Source organism: Haematobia irritans, chromosome 4, assembly GCF_050003625.1.
Source record: "Haematobia irritans isolate KBUSLIRL chromosome 4, ASM5000362v1, whole genome shotgun sequence".
Classification (NCBI taxonomy): domain Eukaryota; kingdom Metazoa; phylum Arthropoda; class Insecta; order Diptera; family Muscidae; genus Haematobia; species Haematobia irritans.
In genome coordinates, this window is record NC_134400.1 from 138,865,188 (window position 1) to 138,886,757 (window position 21,570).

The 21,570-nt window shown below is 36.9% G+C and overlaps 1 protein-coding gene across 2 annotated transcripts in view; it reads left to right on the plus strand.

Annotated features, from left to right (window-relative positions):
• Window positions 1-21,570, plus strand: part of klar (klarsicht) — a 609,907-nt gene that overhangs the window by 467,335 nt on the left and 121,002 nt on the right. Inside the window, exons 5-6 of one of the 2 annotated variants that reach the window (XM_075304373.1) lie at window positions 10,632-11,048; window positions 19,915-21,348. In XM_075304373.1, the coding sequence (XP_075160488.1) occupies window positions 10,632-11,048; window positions 19,915-21,348 (1,851 nt within the window). The remainder of the gene's footprint in view (window positions 1-10,631; window positions 11,049-19,914; window positions 21,349-21,570) is intronic. The other variant, XM_075304374.1, reaches the window with a different exon arrangement.

Here is a 21,570-nt window from a genome sequence, read left to right on the forward strand (position 1 = left end):
GGTAGATGAGATTCTTTCAACCTAAAATTGGCTGTCACGTTTTGTGATTTTCCACACAAAAGCGAAAATTCCCTTTGCTAAATCTTAACGAATAAAAATATATGTAGGCATGTATAGCACAGACATACAAATATTGTCGGCTATATTGAAAATTTCTTAAGTTTATGTTTAGAAATATTTTCTCAAACCTTGTGGAAGCAGTGATAGGAGGGGAGGAAATGACCCTTTTTCGACAATGATGACTAAGCTTTTCACATGTTTTTCTATTTTTTTATTTTAAATATCTTGGCATAGCGTTTGTTTTTTTTTATTGTTACATTTCTGCGTAAATGCGTGAGTTTGCCTCTTTTGTTGTTTTATTTTGAAAATTTCTCAAGGTCGAACCAACAGTCTCCCAGGTCCATTAATAAAAGTTCTTTAGATGTTGACTAAAACAATAATTTCAACATTTTAAGTTTTTTTCCGTCTTTTTGGCCTTATAGCGATCTGGCTGGCATGTTGGGTCATCCTATTCCGCATGTTCGTCGAGACATTTAGGCTAGTTCTCACGAGCTAGCCATAAACTTAGGTGATTAATGGTCTCGACAATTATACAAATTTAAATCCATTCCGTAACAAACATGGCAAATATTTGGGATATTTTTTTTTTTTTTGTCGAGATTACTTCATAGTAAAATGTTATTAATATATTCCTATGATGATCTCATGTATATCACGAGTTCTAAAAAAGTAATAAAACTTATGTAATAAATAGTATAAAATTAATAAAAATGTTTAAAATTATAAATGAAAAATTTTCATTGTATTGAATATTAAATATTTTTGGCGAAAAGTATTTCCAAAAGTTGTATAAAAATAATTCTCATTTTTTAATTTTAAATATTTTGACATAGTTTTTTTTATAGTAAATGGACTCTGCAACAGTCTCTTAGGTGCATTCATAACAGGTTGGCTATAATTCCCCGGTCTGACACATAGATGGCGTCGCTAGTATTAAATGCATACTATTTTTATATAGTACCAACCTTCAAATGATTCGTGTCAGAATTTGACGTCTGTAAGTCAATTAGTTTATGAGATAGAGCGTCTTTTGTGAAGCAACTTTTGTTATTGTGAAAAAAAAGGAATTTCGTGTTTTGATAAAATACTGTTTTCTGAAGGGAAAAAATACGGTGGAAGCAAAAACTTGGCTTGATAATGAGTTTCCGGACTCTGCCCCAGGGAAATCAACAATAATTGATTGGTATGAAAAATTCATGCGTGGTGAAATGAGCACGGAGGACGGTGAACACAGTGGACGCCCGAAAGAGGTGGTCACCGACGAAAACATCAAAAAAATCGACAAAATGATGTTGAATGACCGTAAGATATCAAAGGAACGTGTTGGTCATATCATTCATCAATATTTGGATATGCGGAAGCTCTGTGCACAATGGGTGCCGCGCGAGCTCACATTTGACCAAAAACAACAACGTGTTGATGATTCTGAGCGGTGTTTGCAGCTGTTAACTCGTAATACACCCGAGTTTTTCCGTCGATATGTGACAATGGATGAAACATGGCTCCATCACTACACTCTTGAGTCCAATCGACAGTCGGCGGAGTGGACAGCGACCGGTGAACCGTCTCCGAAGCGTGGAAAGACTCAAAAGTCCGCTGGCAAAGTAATGGCCTCTGGTTTTTGGGATGCGCATGGAATAATTTTTATCGATTATCTTGAGAAGGGAAAAACCATCAACAGTGACTATTATATGGCGTTATTGGAGCGTTTGAAGGTCGAAATCGCGGCAAAACGGCCCCATATGAAGAAGAAAAAAGTGTTGTTCCACCAAGACAACGCACCGTGCCACAAGTCATTGAGAACGATGGCAAAAATTCATGAATTGGGCTTCGAATTGTTTCTCCCCCCACCGTATTCTCCAGATCTGGGTCTGTTCTCAGACCTCAAAAGGATGCTCGCAGGGAAAACATTTGGCTGCAATGAAGAGGTGATTGCCGAAACTGAGGCCTATTTTGAGGCAAAACCGAAGGAGTACTACCAAAATGGTATCAAAAAATTGGAAGGTCGTTATAATCGTTGTATCGCTCTCGAAGGGAACTATGTTGAATAATAAAAACGAATTTTGACAAAAAATGTGTTTTTCTTTGTTAGACCGGGGACTTATCAGCCAACCTGTTATAGCCGGAGCCTCTTGGAGGAGCAAAATTCATTAGTATATGGTGTCTAACATCCATGCAAAAATTGGTCCACATCGGTTCACAATTATATATAGCTCCCATATAAACCGATCCCCAGATTTGGCTTGAGGAGCCTCTTGGAGGAGCAAAATTAATCCGATCCGGTTCAAATTTGGAACGTGGTGTTAGTATATGGCCGCTAACAACTATACCAAAAAAAGACCAATCACACAAAAATTGGTCCATATCGGTTCATAATCATGGTTGTCACTCGATCCAAAATAATCTACCAAAATTTTATTTCTATAGAAAATTTTGTCAAAATTTTATTTCTATAGAAAATTTTGTCAAAATTTTATTTCCATAGAAAATTTTGTTAAAATTTTATTCGGTTCATAATCATGGTTGCCACTCGAGCCAAAAATAATCTACCAAAAATTTATTTCTATAGAAAATTTTGTTAAAATTTTATTTCTATAGAAAACTTTGTCAAAATTTTATTTCTATAGAAAACTTTGTCAAAATTTTATTTCTATAGAAAATTTTGTCAAAATTTTATTTCTATAGAAAATTTTGTCAAAATTTTATTGCTATAGAAAATTGTGTTTAAATTTTATTCGGTTCATAATCATGGTTGCCACTCGAGCCAAAAATAATCTACCAAAATTTTATTTCTATAGAAAATTTTGTCAAAATTTTATTTCTGTAGAAAATTTTGTTAAAATTTTATTTCTATAGAAAATTTTGTCAAAATTTTATTTCTATAGAAAATTTTGTCAAAATTTTATGTCTATAGAAAGTTTTGTGAAAATTTTATTTCTATAGGAAATTTTGTCAAAATTTTATTTCTATAGAAAATTTTGTCAAAATTTTATTTCTATAGAAAATTTTGTGAAGATTGTATTTCTATAGAAAATTTTGTCAAAATTTTATTTCTATAGAAAATTTTGTAATATCACATCCGTCAAATGTGTTGGGGGGCTATATATAAAGGTTTGTCCCAAATACATACATTTAAATATCACTCGATCTGGACAGAATTTGAAAGACTTCTACAAATCTATAGATTCAAAATTTAAGTCGGCTAATGCATTAGGGCGGAACACAATGTTAGTAAAAAATAATACCCTGTTCCACAGTGTGGCACAGGGTATAAATATGGGAAACATTTAAATCTGAAGCAATTTTAAGGAAACTTCGCAAAAGTTTATTTATGATTTATCGCTCGATATATATGTATTAGAAGTTTAGGAAAATTAGAGTCATTTTTACAACTTTTCGACTAAGCAGTGGCGATTTTACAAGGAAAATGTTGGTATTTTGACCATTTTTGTCGAAATCATAAAACCATATATGGGAGCTCTATCTAAATCTGAACCGATTTCAACCAAATTTGGCACGCATAGCTACAATGCTAATTCTACTCCCTGTGCAAAATTTCAACTAAATCGGAGTTAAAAATTGGCCTCTGTGGGCATATGAGTGTAAATCGGGCGAAAGCTATATATGGGAGATATATCTAAATCTGAACCGATTTCAACCAAATTTGGCACACATAGCTACAATGCTAATTCTACTCCCTGTGCAAAATTTCAACTAAATCGGAGCAAAAAATTGGGCTCTGTGGTCATTTGAGTGTAAATCGTGCGAAAGCTATATATGGGAGCTCTATCTAAATCTGAACCGATTTCAACCAAATTTAGCACGCATAGCTACAATGCTAATTCTACTCCCTGTGCAAAATTTCAACTAAATCGGAGTTAAAAATTGGCCTCTGTGGGCATATGAGTGTAAATCGGGCGAAAGCTATATATGGGAGATATATCTAAATCTGAACCGATTTCAACCAAATTTGGCACACATAGCTACAATGCTAATTCTACTCCCTGTGCAAAATTTCAACTAAATCGGAGCAAAAAATTGGGCTCTGTGGTCATTTGAGTGTAAATCGTGCGAAAGCTATATATGGGAGCTATATCTAAATCTGAACCGATTTCAACCAAATGTGACACCCATAGCTATAATGCTAATTCTACTCCCTGTGCAAAATTTCAATTAAATCGTAGCAAAAAATTGGCCTCTGTGGTCATATGAGTGTAAATCGGGCGAAAGCTATATATGGGAGCTATATCTAAATCTGAACCGATTTCAACCAAATTTGGCACACATAGCTACAATGCTAATTCTACTCCCTGTGCAAAATTTCAACTAAATCGGAGCAAAAAATTGGGCTCTGTGGTCATTTGAGTGTAAATCGGGCGAAAGCTATATATGGGAGCTATATCTAAATCTGAACCGATTTCAACCAAATTTGGCACACATAGCTACAATGCTAATTCTACTTCCTGTGCAAAATTTCAACTAAATCGGAGCAAAAAATTGGCATCTGTGGGCAAATGAGTGTAAATCGGGCGAAAGCTATATATGGGAGCTATATCTGAATCTGAACGGATTTGGCTGATATTTTGCAAGTTTTTCGAGACTCATAAAATAGTCGGATGTACGGAATTTGAGGAAGATCGGTTGATATACACGCCAATTATGACCAGATCGGTGAAAAATATATATCGCAGCTATATCTAAATCTGAACCGATTTTTTCCAAAATCAATAGGGATCGTCTTTGAGCCGAAACAGGACCCTATACCAAATTTTATGACAATCGGACTAAAACTGCGAGCTGTACTTTGCACACAAAAATACACCAACAGACAGACAGACGGACATCGCTAAATCGACTCAGAATTTAATTCTAAGACGATCGGTATACTAAACGATGGGTCTCAGACTTTTCCTTCTTGGCGTTACATACAAATGCACAAACTTATTATACCCTGTACCACAGTAGTGGTGAAGGGTATAAATACCACGCATGGACTTGCATACAATTTAGAAGACGATGTTAGGAAGTTTTAAGATACCTTGCCATCGACAAGCGTTACCGCAACTTAAGTGATTCAATTGTGGATGGCAGTGTTTAGAAGAAGTTTCTACGCAATCCATGATGGAGGGTACATAGTCTTCGGCCTGGCCGAACTTACGGCCGAATATACTTGTTAAACATAAAGTGCAAACATCTAATGTCCATAAACTATTAAAATAACTTTAAAAATAAGTATTATTACCTAAATAAACTACCATAGAAATATATGCATCATAAACCCCGTTTAATCCAATGTCAACTTTTCAATGTTTTCATTAATAGTCGATTTTGGTCAATGTCAATTTGGGGAATTTGAAGATTAGAAAATGTCGATTTCAACTTTTCGGTTTTTTGCCAAAACAAGCTTTCAAAAAATTAATTGTTACAATTAATTTTTGTGATTTTTGATATATTTTTTTAATAATCTGTTTTGGATCAATTAATTGTTTAATTGATTTTTTATTAATTCTATTAAAATTTTATGTTTATGTTTGTCGTTTCACAATTTATGTCACATAGGTGTACAACATTTTTTTCTCACTATATATTACACAACACATTTGACAGTATTGATATGTTATTGAAAATAAGGATCTACAAAGTGGTGCAGGGTATAATATATTCGGCCTCGCCCCACTTTGGACTTTCCTTACTTGTTTTTAATTAGTAATATTATTAAGTATTTAATGTTGGCATAGTCACATCGCTAATATACAATCAATCTTCTGTTCAACACTTTCTTCATAACTCTCATTTTTTGAACTAAGACCTGTTGCGATATCCTTGAATTCACTCATATCTAGAGCACACTTAAATCAATATTTTCCCAAACTTGTGTGTGTGTGTGTTTGTGTCACACTCAGTGTCATTGTCACATTGTTTATTTTGTTTTATTATTATTAATAATATTATTTCGATTAGTTGACATTTTAATATGATAACTCCAAGCGATCTACATAAGCCATAAATAATAATCTGCCACTACTGTATTGTACCACTTTAAATGACAATGGAACATATGAAATGTGACTAACAAGAGACTCTCAGCAATTGGTTGGTAGCAAAATCATTTCTTATGAGCCAAATTGAAATGTACCACAACGACGAGTTTAACTGTCAAAATAGTCTCTATATTATATCGCGGCATAAAAGATTTTGGTATCTGTTGGTTATGTCGTTGTCAATGGTGGCGACAACACCCACCACACCCACACACGTTCGTAACTCATTGGGAACACACACATTGTCAGTATAAAGCGCATAAGCAAATCTAGACATAATCAAGCCTGGAAGCAAACAAGTAGGCAAGCATGCGCATTATGATTGTTTCGTTTTCTGAAGTCGATTTACGACGAGTATCTGGCGTTAAATGACATGTTTTACATGACAATCAAAGTAGATGGACTGATATAGATTTGGGATTAACTCTCAACGATTGTTGGAAAGTTCATTTGGGGTCTTATATGCTTAATTGTAATGCAAATAACAAGAGATCCATGGTGGTGCAGTGGTTAGTATACCCGCCTTGCATACATAAGGTTCTGTGTTCAATCCCAGTTTCTGACTAAAAAGTTTTTCAGCGGTGGATTATCCCCCCACAATAATGCTGGTGACACTTTTTCAGTGTTTCAAAGCTTCGCTAAGTGATTTCTCCGTAATATGAACACGGTTGCCACTCGTGCCAAAAATAATCTACCAAATTTTGAAAAAAAAAAATTACCAAAAATCTACCAAATTAAAAAAAAATCTCATTTTGATTTTGTTGCTCCAAATTTTGCAGTTCGTATAAAAAATGTTTTTTATTCGAAAGAAATAATTTATATTGAATATTTTACAAATGTTGTCAAAATTTTATTTCTATAGAACATTTTGGACAACATTTTATTTCTATAGAAACGTTTGTTCAAAATTTTATTTCTATAGAAAATTAGATTATTTTTCACAATCTACCGAAAACATCAAGAATTCTACCAATCTATCAAACATTACAAAATCTACAATTTTTGGTAGAATTCTATACACAAAAAATTTTTTTTCTGATTCAATCACGAAATTAATTGATCCAATTAATTTTTAATTGAAATGTCTTCAATCACAGAAATGATAGTATCAATTAAAAAATTAATTGAAGGTCGATTAAAAAGTTAATTGATCCAATTAAAAATTTAATTGATACTATTATTTTTGTGATTGATTTTTGTTTCAATTAAAAAATTGTTGAATCAATTAAATTTTTAATTGAATATTTTTTAAAACTCAATTAAAATTTTAATTGGAAAAATTTTCGTGAAATTTTTTTGTGTGTACCAACTATGGTAACCGTGCATTTGAATAGGAATAGGCTATAAAAAGAAATATGGAGATATCTGAATATGGTGATAAGGGGTGATACGGTCAAAATTTGGTCAATATAAACTTGACGTATCTTTCTCAATTTTGCATTTAAAAAACCTGAACACCCCTCAGTTTGAGAATGTTGCTCTTATTTTGATTTTGGAATTCACTCTTCAGTTGTCAAAATGCCGTCCAAGCAAGAAGAGCAGCGTATCAAAATTATGCTCGCGCATCGCGAAAATCCGAGCTACTCACACGCAAAGCTGGCAAAATCGCTAAAAGTTGCCAAATCAACCGTTACAAATGTAATTAAAGTGTTTGGGGAACGTTTGTCGACAGCCAGGAAGTCTGGATCGGGGGGAAATCGAAAACCGGAAGCCGCTGAGACGACAAAGGGAGTTGCTGGTAGTTTCAAGCGAAACCCTAACATCTCTCTCTCCGAGATGCCGCAAATAAGCTGGGTGTATCGTCTACAACCGTGCATCGAGCCAAAAAACGAGCCGGACTATCGACTTACAAGAAGGTAGTGACTCCAAATCGCGATGATAAACAAAATACGACGGCCAAAGCGCGATCCCGGAGGCTGTACACGACGATGCTGACGAAGTTTGACTGCGTGGTAATGGACGACGAAACCTACGTCAAAGCCGACTACAAGCAGCTTCCGGGACAGGAGTTTTATACGGCAAAAGGAAGGGGAAAGGTAGCAGATATTTTCAAGCACATAAAACTGTCAAAGTTCGCAAAGAAATATCTGGTTTGGCAAGCCATCTGTACCTGTGGCTTGAAAAGCAGCATTTGCAAAGAGTGTTTAAATAAACGTCTGCTGCCTTTCCTGAAGAAACACGATTGTTCCATACTGTTTTGGCCGGATTTGGCATCTTGCCATTACGGTAAAAAGGCCATGGAGTGGTACGCCGCCAACAACGTGCAGGTGGTTCCTAAGGACAAGAACCCTCCCAACACGCCAGAGCTCCGCCCAATTGAGAAATACTGGGCTATTGTCAAGCGGAACCTAAAGAAGACCAAAAAAACTGCTAAGGACGAGCAGCAGTTCGAGGCAAACTGGCTTTCTGCGGCGAAGAAGGTGGACAAGGTGGCTGTACAAAATCTGATGGCATGTGTCAAGCGTGAGGTCCGGCAATTCGGATTTGGAAAAGCGAAAGCCTAACTGAATATTTTTCCTGAATTTTATACTAAGTGAGCATGAAACAGAAATTTAATTTGATTTTTTAAATAAACGATTTCACCGTTTTACACGCGTTTTCCCTTAACCAAATTTTGACCGTATCACCCTTTATATACACAGAAAAAAATTTCACGAAAAATTTTCACTTAAAATCTTAATTTAGTTTTCAAAAATATTCAATTAAAAATTTAATTGAATTAACAAATTTTTTAATTGAAATAAAAATCAATCACACAAATTAATAGTATCAATTAATTTTTTAATTGGATCAATTAATTTTTTTAATTCACTGTCAATTGATTTTTTAATTGATACCATCATTTCTGTGATTGAAGACATTTCAATTAAAAAATTAATTGGATTAATTAATTTCGTGATTGAATCGGAAAAAAATACTTAGTATTTTAATTCTACTCCCTGTGCAAAATTTCACGTAAATCGGACTACAACTTTGAACTCTGTGATCATAAAACGGAAAATCGGGCGAAAGATGTGTATGATAGCTATATCTCAATATGAACCGATTTCAATCAAATTTGGCACACCTGACTATAGTACTTATTGTTCTCCTGGTGGAAAATTTCAAGCAAATCAGGGTAAAACTCTGGCTTCTGGGGCCATATAAGTCCATATCGGGCGGATGATATATATGGGAGCTATATCTAAATCTGAACCGATTTCAATTAAATTTTGCACATTTGACTATACGACCAAGTGTTATGTTTGTACAAAATTTCAAGCAAAGCAGGGTAAAACTCTGGCTTCTGGGTTCATATAAGTGCATATCGGGCGATAGATATATATATGGGAGCTATATCTAAATCTTAACCGATTTCTTCCAAAATCAATAGGGTTCTATTCTGACCCAAAACAGGAACTTGTGCCAAATTTGAAGGCGATTGGACTTAAACTGCGACCTAGACTTTGATCACAAAAATGTGTTCACAGACAGACGGACGGACAGACGGATATGGCTAGATCGACTCAGGGACCCACCCTAAGCATTATTGGCAAAGACACCATGTCTCTATCTCGTCTCCTTCTGGGTGTGGCGCAGGGTATAAAAACCAAAAATAACATCAAAATTTTGAATCAGTTTAGAGTTCTAATTGGCTACCTTATGGCACGAAATATGGCCTTCAAACAGCCGACAACCATCCCACCCTGCCTTGGAAGTGCCTCTTTGATATTTTGGCACATTCGAATTGGCTATAATAACATCAAAATTTGATGTTGTGGCAAAAATAAAATTGAAAATAAAAAAATAAAATTGAAACATGAAATATGACCTTCAAACAGCCGACAGCCATGTCACCCTGCTCGAAAGTACCTCTGTGATATTTTGGCGCATTCCCGATGAAGCGTTGTCTTTAGATGAGACGTTACCTTCAAAAATGCCCTAGGTCCGAAATTCCAACCGAGATTTTGGTTGTTATTGTACGGTAGTAATAAAGCAAGGAGCCGTTTTGCCAGTATTGGGAATGTTCCCCCAAATTGGGGATAGGGAAGTTGGGGATTGGGAAGTGCCTCTTTGATATTTTGGCACATTCGAATTGGCTATAATAACATCAAAATTTGATGTTGTGGCAAAAATAAAATTTGATGTTGTGGCAAAAATAACATCTTATGGCATGAAATATGACCTTCAAACAGCCGACAGCCATGCCACCCTGCTCGAAAGTACCTCTGTGATATTTTGGCGCATTCCCGATGAAGCGTTGTCTTTAGATGAGACGTTACCTTCAAAAATGCCCTAGGTCCGAAATTCCAACCGAGATTTTGGTTGTTATTGTACGGTAGTAATAAAGCGAGGAGCCGTTTTGCCAGTATTGGGAATTTTCCCCACAAATTGGGGATATTTATTTATTTATTTTTATTGTTTTTTTTTCCGATCTGCATTTTTTTTTTCAGAGTATTAATTTTCGTTTCACATCTATTGTTTCCCAGGTTTTGCCTTAAATTAAATTTTCATCTCATGCTTATTGTTATTTGTTTTCCTCTTTTTCAGGGCAATTTAACAAATGAGGACATAGATAGTGAAGATATTGATGATTCAATTGATGATTCTTCAACCGATGATAGTTTAGATGGTCATATTGAACCCTTAGCAATAGCAGTTGATGGCGCCACCGAGGATGATTTAAATGATTTAGCTTCCGATTTAGAAAGTGACATAAGACATCATTCATTGTCATACAACGATTTGCAACAGCAACATCATTGTCAGCAACTTTGCAACAACGACAACGAAGACGACAACAACACTACTCATCATCAACAACATCGTAACCAACAGATTCAGCATCATCTTAGTGGTTGCAACACAAATGACATCGAGGAAACTGAAACGTTGAACGTGTCTTCCCAGCATCAACATCACAATCATCTTCCACTATTGGCTTCTCGTGATTGTATTCAAACTAAGGTAAGATTTCGTAATAGACAAAACAAAACAAAAATCTGGCATTGTCGTAATGAAGGATCGTACATTCAGACGTAAGATGTAACCCTGGCGTTAATATTGTTGTACATTGATGTCGTCTTGTTATTATGTACATATGCATTTTTTCGTACTCTATATATGAACATAAACTCCCCAAGTCTAACCTGCTCGCTTCCCTCCCCCTATAAAAATACAAAACAAAAAACTAACCAGCATTATTTCTAGAGAGGCTTCTCTCAAGTAGTCTTCCAACCGGCACATGTTGCCGGTTCCAGTAACTTTGTTTGAAAATAAATCAATAACCAAACTAGCAATGACAAGCAGCCATCTACCAAAAAAGGCATAAAACTAATGTTAATGCATTAAAACTCTTCGAGATTGTAATTTATTTTTTTTTTGTTGGCGAAGATCTTAGATTTCTTTCTTCGTTTTTTCTCCCATCTGTATGTTTGGGAAATAAAACAAATTGTGCCATGTCTATTTAGTTGTGAATGCCTGCCCCCATAAAGAAACCTAATAACGAAAGACAATATTAAAATGCATGCCTTAAAAGTATTGTCAACTTTTTATTTTTTAACAATTTGGTTTTGTTTTTTTTTTTTTTTTTTTTTAGACTTTATCCATTTGAATCTAAATGATGTAATATTGTTGCATTGGTTTTTCTCTGTTTTTTTTTTTTTTTTTATCAAACTACAATTTAAAATAATTATTTACTTACAACCATAAAAAGTTGGCAACACTTCTTTGCCTACTTTACATGAGATTTGCAATGGTTGTCAGTTGATTCTTAGATGACCCCAATATTTTTGGAAAACGTGACATATATTACTTGTCTTCTCCTAGAATTTGGTTTTTATCAAATGGTCACACGATTTTGAAATAACGGTTAGAAAATTTAACAGGAAACAGAGTTGCCACATTACAAAATTGATATCGTAATTTTTAGTCATCTCCAGTGTTACATGTCCAGAGCTTTAGAGCTCTGGGTGCTTCCGTTGATTTAATGCGGCAAAAACAATCATAAGCTAGAATTTATCCGATGTAATAAGAGTGATCAAAACCGGTGGATTGGTTTTCGTAAAAATCCCATTTTCGGTGGATCGGTAGAATCGGTCTTTTCAAGGCCCCAGCAATCGGTTTTCGATTTTTATTTTTCATTGTAAAATTCACAATTTAATGCCAAATTTGGGCATATACATTTTAATAAACTGAAATTAAAATATTACCAAATAGTTGCAACCTACACCCAGAGAAGGAATATGATCACCTCAAACATGTTTTAAGAGCAAAATATTATTTTTGGGTGGTGACCATATAACATGGTTTCCGCAACCATGTTATTTCCTCGGAAATCATATATCTGAATTCGGCAAGCAGATTATATTTGACGAGAAAATAACATTTTAGTGACAAACATGTTACATGGTCACCATACAAAAATAACATTTTGCTCTTGAAACATGTTTGAGGTGATCATATTCCTTCTCTGGGTGTAGGTTGCAACTATTTGGTAATATTTTAATTTCAGTTTATTAAAATGTATATGCCCAAATTTGGCATTAAATTGTGAATTTTAAAATGAAAAATAAAAATCGAAAACCAATTGCTGGGCCTTGAAAACACCGGTTCTGTAGAAGTAAAATCTGGAAATTTTACATTGAGTTTCAAGCAATTTTCATGATCAGTGCGCCTTCTACACCCTCAAGAAGTGAAGTCGGTCTATATGGAGGCATTACCAAATGGACCGATAAAAACTTAATCCGATACACGTTTTTGTGAGCCTAAAATACCAGAATATTTACAATTTCAGGCAAATCAGATAAAAACTACGGTTTCTAGAAACCCAAGGAGTTAAATCGGGAGATCGTTCTTATGGGGCCTATACTAAAATATGGACCGATACTCACCGTTTTCGGCACACCTCTTTATGACCCGAAAATACCTCTAGATTTCCAATTTCAGGCAAATAGGATAAAAACTTCGGATTCTAGAAGCCCAAGAAGTAAAATCGGTCTATATGGGGGCTATACCAAAATATGGACCGATACTCACAATTTTTGGCACACGTATTTGTGGTCCTACAATACCTCTAGGTTTCCAATTTCAGACAAGTTGGATAAAAACTACGGTTTCTATAAGCCCAAGACCCCAAATCGGGAGGTCATTTTATATGGGGACCATACCAAAACATGGACCGATACTCACAATTTTTGGCACATGTATTTGTGGTCTTACAATACCTCTAGATTTCCAATTTCAGGTAAATTGAATAAAAACTGCGGTTTCTATAAGCCTAAGAAGTAAAATCGGGAGATCGGTCTATGTGGGGGCTATACCAAAACATGGACCAATACTCACAATTTTTGGCACACGTATTTGTGGTCCTACAATACCTCTAGATTTCCAATTTCAGGTAAATTGAATAAGAACTGCGGTTTCTATAAGCCCAAGAAGTAAAATTGGAAGATCGGTCTATATGGGGGCTATACCAAAATATAGACCGATACTCACAATTTTTGGCACACGTATTTGTGGTCCTACAATACCTCTAGGTTTCCAATTTCAGGTAAATTTAATAAAAACTGCGGTTTCTATAAGCCCAAGAAGTAAAATCGGGAGATCGGTCTATATGGGGGCTATACCAAAACATGGACCGATACTCACAATTTTTGACACACCTCTTTATGGTCATAAAATACCTCTAGATTTCAAATTTCAGGCAAATTGGATAAAAACTGCGGTTTCTATAAGCCCAAGAAGTAAAATCGGGAGATCGGTCTATATGTGGGCTATACCAAAACATGGACCGATACTCACCATTTTTGGCACACCTCTTTATGGTCATTAAATACCTCTAGATTTCAAATTTCAGGCAAATTGGATAAAAACTACGATTTCTATAAGACCAAGACCCCAAATCGGGAGGTCGGTTTATATGGGGACTATATCAAAACCTGGTCCGATATAGCCCATCTTCGAACTTGACCTGCCTGCAGACAAAAGACGAGTTTGTGCAAAATTTCAGCACGATTGCTTCAATATTGTAGACTGTAGCGTGATTACAACAGACAGACAGACGGACATCGTTATATCGTCTTAGAATTTCTCCCTGATCAAGAATATATATACCTTATATAGTCGGAAATCGATATTTCGATGTGTTACAAACGGAATGACAAACTTATTATACCCCCGTCACCATTGGTGGTGGGCATAAAAAAACTGTGTCCAATTTTTTAACGAATTATTTTTCCCCTTGTGACAGTAAAAATAGACTTTCCTTTTAAACTTACGCGTTTTTATAAAAAACCTGCTGAACCGGTTATTTGTTTCAAAAAAAAAACGGTCCTTTTTTCAAAACCAAGAAAACCCGACTTTTTGATCACTCTAAATGTGATGGAAAACTAAAAAAAAACTCGTCCAATATTTCAAGTACATTATAATTTAAATGAAACTTACAAATGAATGTACTTTTTTTTAGTACTATTTAAATAAAACAAATTGGTACCCACGAGACGCATTTAGTACATTTTTCAACTTTCTTTAAATTCAGTCTAAATCAGTTTATCTCCTTATATTGAATTTTGTCACTTTCAAAAGTCATAGAGAACATTTTATTAGTGAACGGCTAAAGCCGGCAATGATGATTCTAATAGAATGAGAAAATTCCCAGTTGCTGCTATACTATCACTTGGGTCTTTCTAGCCTTGAGTATCCCTCGTTCAATTCAACAACTGAAGTTCCAAACTAATCCATGTAAATCTATATATAGTATATAAATATTTTCTTCTGGCTGGAAAAAAATTTGAAGATTGAGTACGAACACATGAACGTATGTACGAAATGATGGAAGAGAGATTTACAAACAAGATTTTTTTTCATTTTCCAATGGGCATTCTAAAAATTTTATTATGGTGTCTCTCTCGTTCATAACAGTCATGTCATTTGAAGCTATAGCGTGAATATAAGTCATGAAAGTTCATGCAGTAGTAGTACTTAACGCCAACAATTTTTCCAAACTCACCGATCAGGCAGCGATTCGTTATTGCAGATAGCAATAACCGCTTGGCAGTTCCCTAGTATGTCTCTGTGGCCAGTCATCCATATTAGGTGGAGATCGGACTGCTCAGCCATCTCATTGAGATTTTTGCGGCAGTCTATAACCGGTTTCGGGTCCAAGGTTGCAGGTTAACTGTCTGAGAATATACATTTGTGTCAACATTTGTTGAGACATTACTTCTCAGCCAATTTGTCATCTCTTTTATTGCTAATATTTTCAGCCTGAAAACGGCTAAAGTGATCAGGTAGTGTTTTCGCTATTTGAAGTTTCAAAACCCAATGATCCATCAAATTTGGAGCCATCGATATAGAAATCTGTATAACTTTTATTCCCCGGGCTCTGAAGGCATCAAGCCTCATTGTGAGGAATTAATGTTTCAAAATTCCTGTCGAAAAAGGGTCTCATCATAGTGTAATCCACTGCGGTTAGTAAGTACATCAGGCATTATTTTTAGAACTGCACTGTGTCTGTTGTTGCAGCCGACTTTTTGGCCAATATTTCTATAGACAATATATGCAACATGACATTTAGAGAATCTGTTAATTTCTTACTGAATGCGCTTGAGATACACAAGCACGACATTGGCTGAACTTTATCTAAACTTGTCGACTGCTGAAGTGCCCGCCCCCAGATAACAATTTTTATTCAATATTAATCTAAAAATTCATCCGCCTGTCCAATTAGTTCCAAGGTATTTTACACACTCACCAATAGGGAATTTCGAGACCACATAGGTTAGGTTAGGTGGCAGCCCGATGTATCAGGCTCACTTAGACTATTCAGTCCATTGTGATACCACATTGGTGAACTTCTCTCTTATCACTGAGTGCTGCCCGATTCCATGTTAAGCTCAATGACAAGGGACCTCCTTTTTATAGCCGAGTCCGAACGGCGTTCCACATTGCAGTGAAACCACTTAGAGAAGTTTTGAAACACTCAGAAATGTCACCAGCATTACTGAGATGGGATAATCCACCGCTGAAAAACTTGTTGGTGTTCGGTCGAAGCAGGAATCGAACCCACGACCTTGTTTATGCAAGGCGGGCATGCTAAGCATTGCACCACGGTGGCTCCCTGGGAGATGGGCTTAATAGTGGGAATGTTGCGTTCATTGAAGTAATGTCTAGCACTGTATTTGCAGAATTTACCTCTGGACAATTCTCCCGGCTCCGTTTATGAGTCATCAGGAGGGCTCTTTGCATATATAAATGGAAATTTTCCCCTGGCTGTATTTCAAGGAAGAGGTGATAGAACTCCTCCTTGGGAAGAGCTTCTGTCCATATACTAGAGGTGTGTACGTGAGTAATAGTTTACTCACGCTCACGCACACTCACGACTGAAAAATCATACTCACGCACACTCACGCACGATATTTTTTGGTAGGACTCACGCTCACGCACACTCACGAAAAGAAAATTTGTACTCAGGCACACTCACGCACGAAAACGTCGTGACTCACGAAAAATACCGTGAATCACGAAAAATATCGTTACTCACGAATAATTTTATGATTAATTTACGTCACCGAAGTGTCTGAAAACATGAGCATTATTAAAATCGAGACTGTTATTAAACTCTTAACATCCCAAGTGTCACTAGAATTGTAATTGAATTTAACTTTTAAGCGTTTTATGTTGGTGAGCAGGAATATTTTCGTGAGTGTAATTCGTTACTCACGCACACTCACGAAGATATTATTTTCGTGAATCACGCTCACGTACGACATTTTGGTTTGTTAATCACGCTCACGCACACTCACGCTGTTGTCATGAGCGTGACTCACGACTCACGCACGAATCACGAAAATTTTCGTGAGTCACGACAATTTCGTGTCACGTGCACACCTCTACCATATACCTATGAATATTTGCCTGCCTTAGATATACATCTCTTCGTTAGAAGTTCGTCTATCCAGCCTCAGTTTTCCTTAATCAACATTCAAAGTTGACGATGCATTTACTATTGAACTCGGATGGACATTAATGAATGTCGGTTCGATGTCTATAAAAGCCACAATTTTGTATTCATTGACTGATATTGAGCTTTTACAACAGCTGCCTAGTTCATGCAAAGCTGTCTTAGGAGACTTACACTTCGTGCAAGCATGTTGTTGTATCAAAAACTAGGGAAACTAAAAGACAAACAATTTTTTAGGATTAGACATTTAGGCTTCAACATCCAGATCGAGGAAGCGAGCTGCCTATACTGGATAAGTCCAGAGTGAAGTAGGTGGCAGGTCTGTTGGATTTGCGGGACACGCGATGATGTCTATTGATATGAGGCGACTGTCCTCAATTTAGGCAAACATCAGAAGGTAGAGTTAACTATTTTAGTACCTGCAGATTTCCGATCTTAGCTGAGATAGCACCGACCTGGTTTCTCTATGAAACCGTCTCCCATCCTCGCTAATACGTAGTGGTTTTCCTCCCAGCACAACGCTTCACTGGTAGAAATCTATAGCCCTCTGAACCGCTGCAGTGTGTACCGCCCTCAATGCCGTCCTTATTTCCCCCCATCACTATAATCGCTAATCAAGTGGTTTATTGACTGGATACATTTTCTAAAATCAAAGCGAAAGGGCTTGCCTCTTTCGGTTGGTACTCTCCTGGATGTGGCATGGTTTGGGTGGTTTATCCCTCTGCACTTTATCGGGTGCTGTTTGGTGAGGAGGGTGCTGTGTTGCCTGCTGTTCTGGTGTCTTAGAATGACATCCAGTGGCAATCCGCAACGCAGTATTTTGCACCTTTTGAAGATTTCTCCATTGGGTATCGCTTATACAGAGAGTCCAAACGGGGGCTGCATAATCAATAAGGGAACGACCAATAGACTCATAGGTATTTTGTACTGTCTCTTTATCTTTTCCTCAGGTGCTACCAGCCAATGCACTCAGGATCTTGATTCTACACCCAACGTAACAGGTTGGCTGATAAGTCCCCGATCTAACAAAGAAAAACACATTTTTTGTCAAAATTCGTTTTTATTATTCAACATAGTTCCCTTCAAAAGCGATACAACGATTATAACGACCTTCCAATTTTTTGATACCATTTTGGTAGTAATCCTTCGGTTTTGCCTCAAAATAGGCCTCAGTTTCGGCGATCACCTCTTTATTGCAGCCAAATTTTTTGCCTGCGAGCATCCTTTTGAGGTCTGAGAACAAGAAAAAGTCGCTGGGGGCCAGATCTGAAGAATACGGTGAGGTGGGGAAGCAATTCGAAACCCAATTCATGAATTTTTGCCATCGTTCTCAATGACATGTGGCACGATGCATTGTCTTGGTGGAACAACACTTTTTTCTTCTTTATATGGGGCCGTTTTGCCGCGATTTCGACCTTCAAACGCTCCAATAACGCCATACAATAGTCACTGTTGATCGTTTTTCCCTTCTCAAGATAATCGATAAAAATTATTCCATGCGCATCCCAAAAAACAGAAGCCATTACTATGCCAGGGGACTTTTGAGTCTTTCCACGCTTCGGAGACGGTTCACCGGTCGCTGTCCACTCAGCCGACTGTCGATTGGACTCAGGAGTATAGTGATGGAGCCATGTTTCATCCATTGTCACATATCGACGGAAAAACTCGGGTGTATTACGAGTTAACAGCTGCAAACACCGCTCAGAATCATCAACACGTTGTTGTTTTTGGTCAAATGTGAGCTCGCGCGGCACCCATTTTGCACAGAGCTTCCGCATATCCAAATATTGATGAATGATATGACCAACACGTTCCTTTGATATCTTTAAGGCCCCTGCTATCTCGATCAACTTCATTTTACGGTCATTCAAAATCATTTTGTGGATTTTTTTTTATGTTTTCGTCGGTAACCACTTCTTTCGGGCATCCACTGCGTTCACCGTCCTCCGTGCTCATTTCACCACGCTTGAATTTTGCATACCAATCAATTATTGTTGATTTCCCTGGGGCAGAGTCCGGAAACTCATTACCAAGCCAAGTGCTTTGCTTCCACCGTATTTTTTCCCTTCAGAAAACAGTATTATATCAAAACATGAAATTCCTTTTTTTCCATTTTTTTTCACAATAACAAAAGTTGCTTCACAAACGACGCTCTATCTCAAAAACTAATTGACTTACAGATGTCAAATTGTGACACGAATCATACTAGCGACGCCATCTATGTGTCAGACCCCGGGGACTTATCAGCCAACCTGTTAAGCATGTTGTCTCGAAACGAGAGGTGTAGCTCTGTTTATTCATTACAGAACATTTTTGCATACTTTTAGGCGGTTCAAGTGTCCGTTTTGAAAATAATGTCTAAGGGTCGGGTTTTCCACCAAAACACTAAATTAAAATATATGAAGACGATTATCATTTTATTAACAAATAATAAGGCATTAATCAAATCCCGTAATTTGATGGAATTTGGGATCAACATTAACAATGAAGCAAATAATTAAAAAGTGTCACAGAAATCTTAAAAGTGTAGCTTTTAGAGGCACAAAACTATCACCGCTTGAAAAAAAGTGCCCAATGTGCCATTTACTGGTACAACGGTGACACTTGTCCTGCTGCCTAAACTTAATATCTATTAGCATAATAATAATAAAATCATATGGCAACTCTGTTTCGTAGGTTAGTTATTTTTACCCCCATCGATATATTGTCCAAATTTTACCCTTGTCCCGCTATATAGATTTGTATGTTCAAATAATCACTAACCAGTGTTTTTACTTCTCTACTTCTCCCCCTTACCTTTTTTTGGTCCTTCCCTAACCCCCTCGTCCTTTGTGTCGTATATGAAATATTCCAAAACTCCCTAATGTTTAGCTTGAATGTGAGGACGAAGGTGACGACGAAGACGAAGAAGGAGATAACGACGACGACGACGACGACGCTGATATAGACGCAGACGTAATCGATTGCCCCACTAAACATACGCGTAAACAGCAACGCGGCTTTACTAAACTTCTAGTCACCTTTGACCGTTCAACCGGCCGCTCTACATTATCTACTCACGCCCATAAAACAAACCTTAGTCTAACCGATTTTGAGGCCGATTCTGAAAGTTCAGATTTGGAGACATTACAAGAACGTATACGTAATCAACGTGGAGACACAAAGGAATTGTTAACGACCTATAAATACCTCATAGCGAATGGTAGTTTTCCTCATCACAAAACAACAACAAAAAAACACAGTTACTATAACAAAAAGGCTTTGACGCAGACAGCAGTCGCGGCAACCACAGCCACAGTAAGTACAGCTACATCAGCATCGACTTCACCACGGAATTTAGCTGGTGAGGCAGTAGATGCTGGTGCTATTGCCACTACTCTTGAAGAGGTAGCAAATAATCCTACTGAACTAGAAAGTTGTGAATTACATGACATGCAAACTAAGGCAATAACAACAACAACTACAAAAACTGTTGTTGCAACAGATCTACTGGCGAATGCAATGGCGATGGTAAATGATCATCAACAGCAACTGAAAGCATTGCATCAACAACAGCAGCAGCAGCAACAACACAATCACCAGAGATTAACCCTTATGGCAATTACACAAAATACCATGACAACAGGTTCATCAGTAAATCTGGCTCAAACCATAGGTGGATCCTCTTTATCCTCCTCTTCCTCGTCGTCATCGGGTGCATCGTCAGCTTCATCGATAACGGGTACAAGTTCTACTGGAGGCGGTATTATCGACAATCATACGAAAACAAAACTCTCGAGTAGCAACACTAACAGCACCAGCAGCAGCAATAACAATAGTGACAGTAATCAGCAACACCATCAGCCTTCACATCATCAACATCTGTCTAATGCCACTAAAGGGGGTAGTGGTGGTAGTACTGTTGGCAGTGTATCCTCTGCAATGAAACCGAAAAACATTGCTATTATTTCACCGAACAATAGTCACAATGGCAATATCGTCGGCGGCAAGGCTCATCATCATCATCACCACCACCACCACCACAAAAAATCGCCTACAGTGTTGCGCAAACACCATCATCATGAACACCATCATGCCGCTGATATTTCAAAATTCAATCGTTCAAATCGCAAATCGAAAAATTGTGCCATTTTCTATTTTAAGCATTTGGACACAGACAACGAGACCAACTATAGTAACAGCAATTGTGGCGACGATGTCCACGATGCCCTGATTGGTTGTGAAGGTGGCGGTGGTGTAGATGATGATGGTATTGTGAGTGGCGGCGTTCACTTATCATCGGCCGCTTCTTCGCACGCAAGTGATGTAAGTAGTATCGAATATGCTGAACTGTCCTCCACTAGCAAAATTCCCACATCGCTTATGTAGTAAAAAAATGGTTTTTATTGTTCCATTCATCATTGAGGTGAAGTGTAACGGTGATGGGTAGCACTTTTCATCTTAAGATGTTATATGGTGCACAGTGTTTCAGGATTATATACACACACACACAAAATTATTGAAAAGGGAGATGAAGTTGAACTAAAA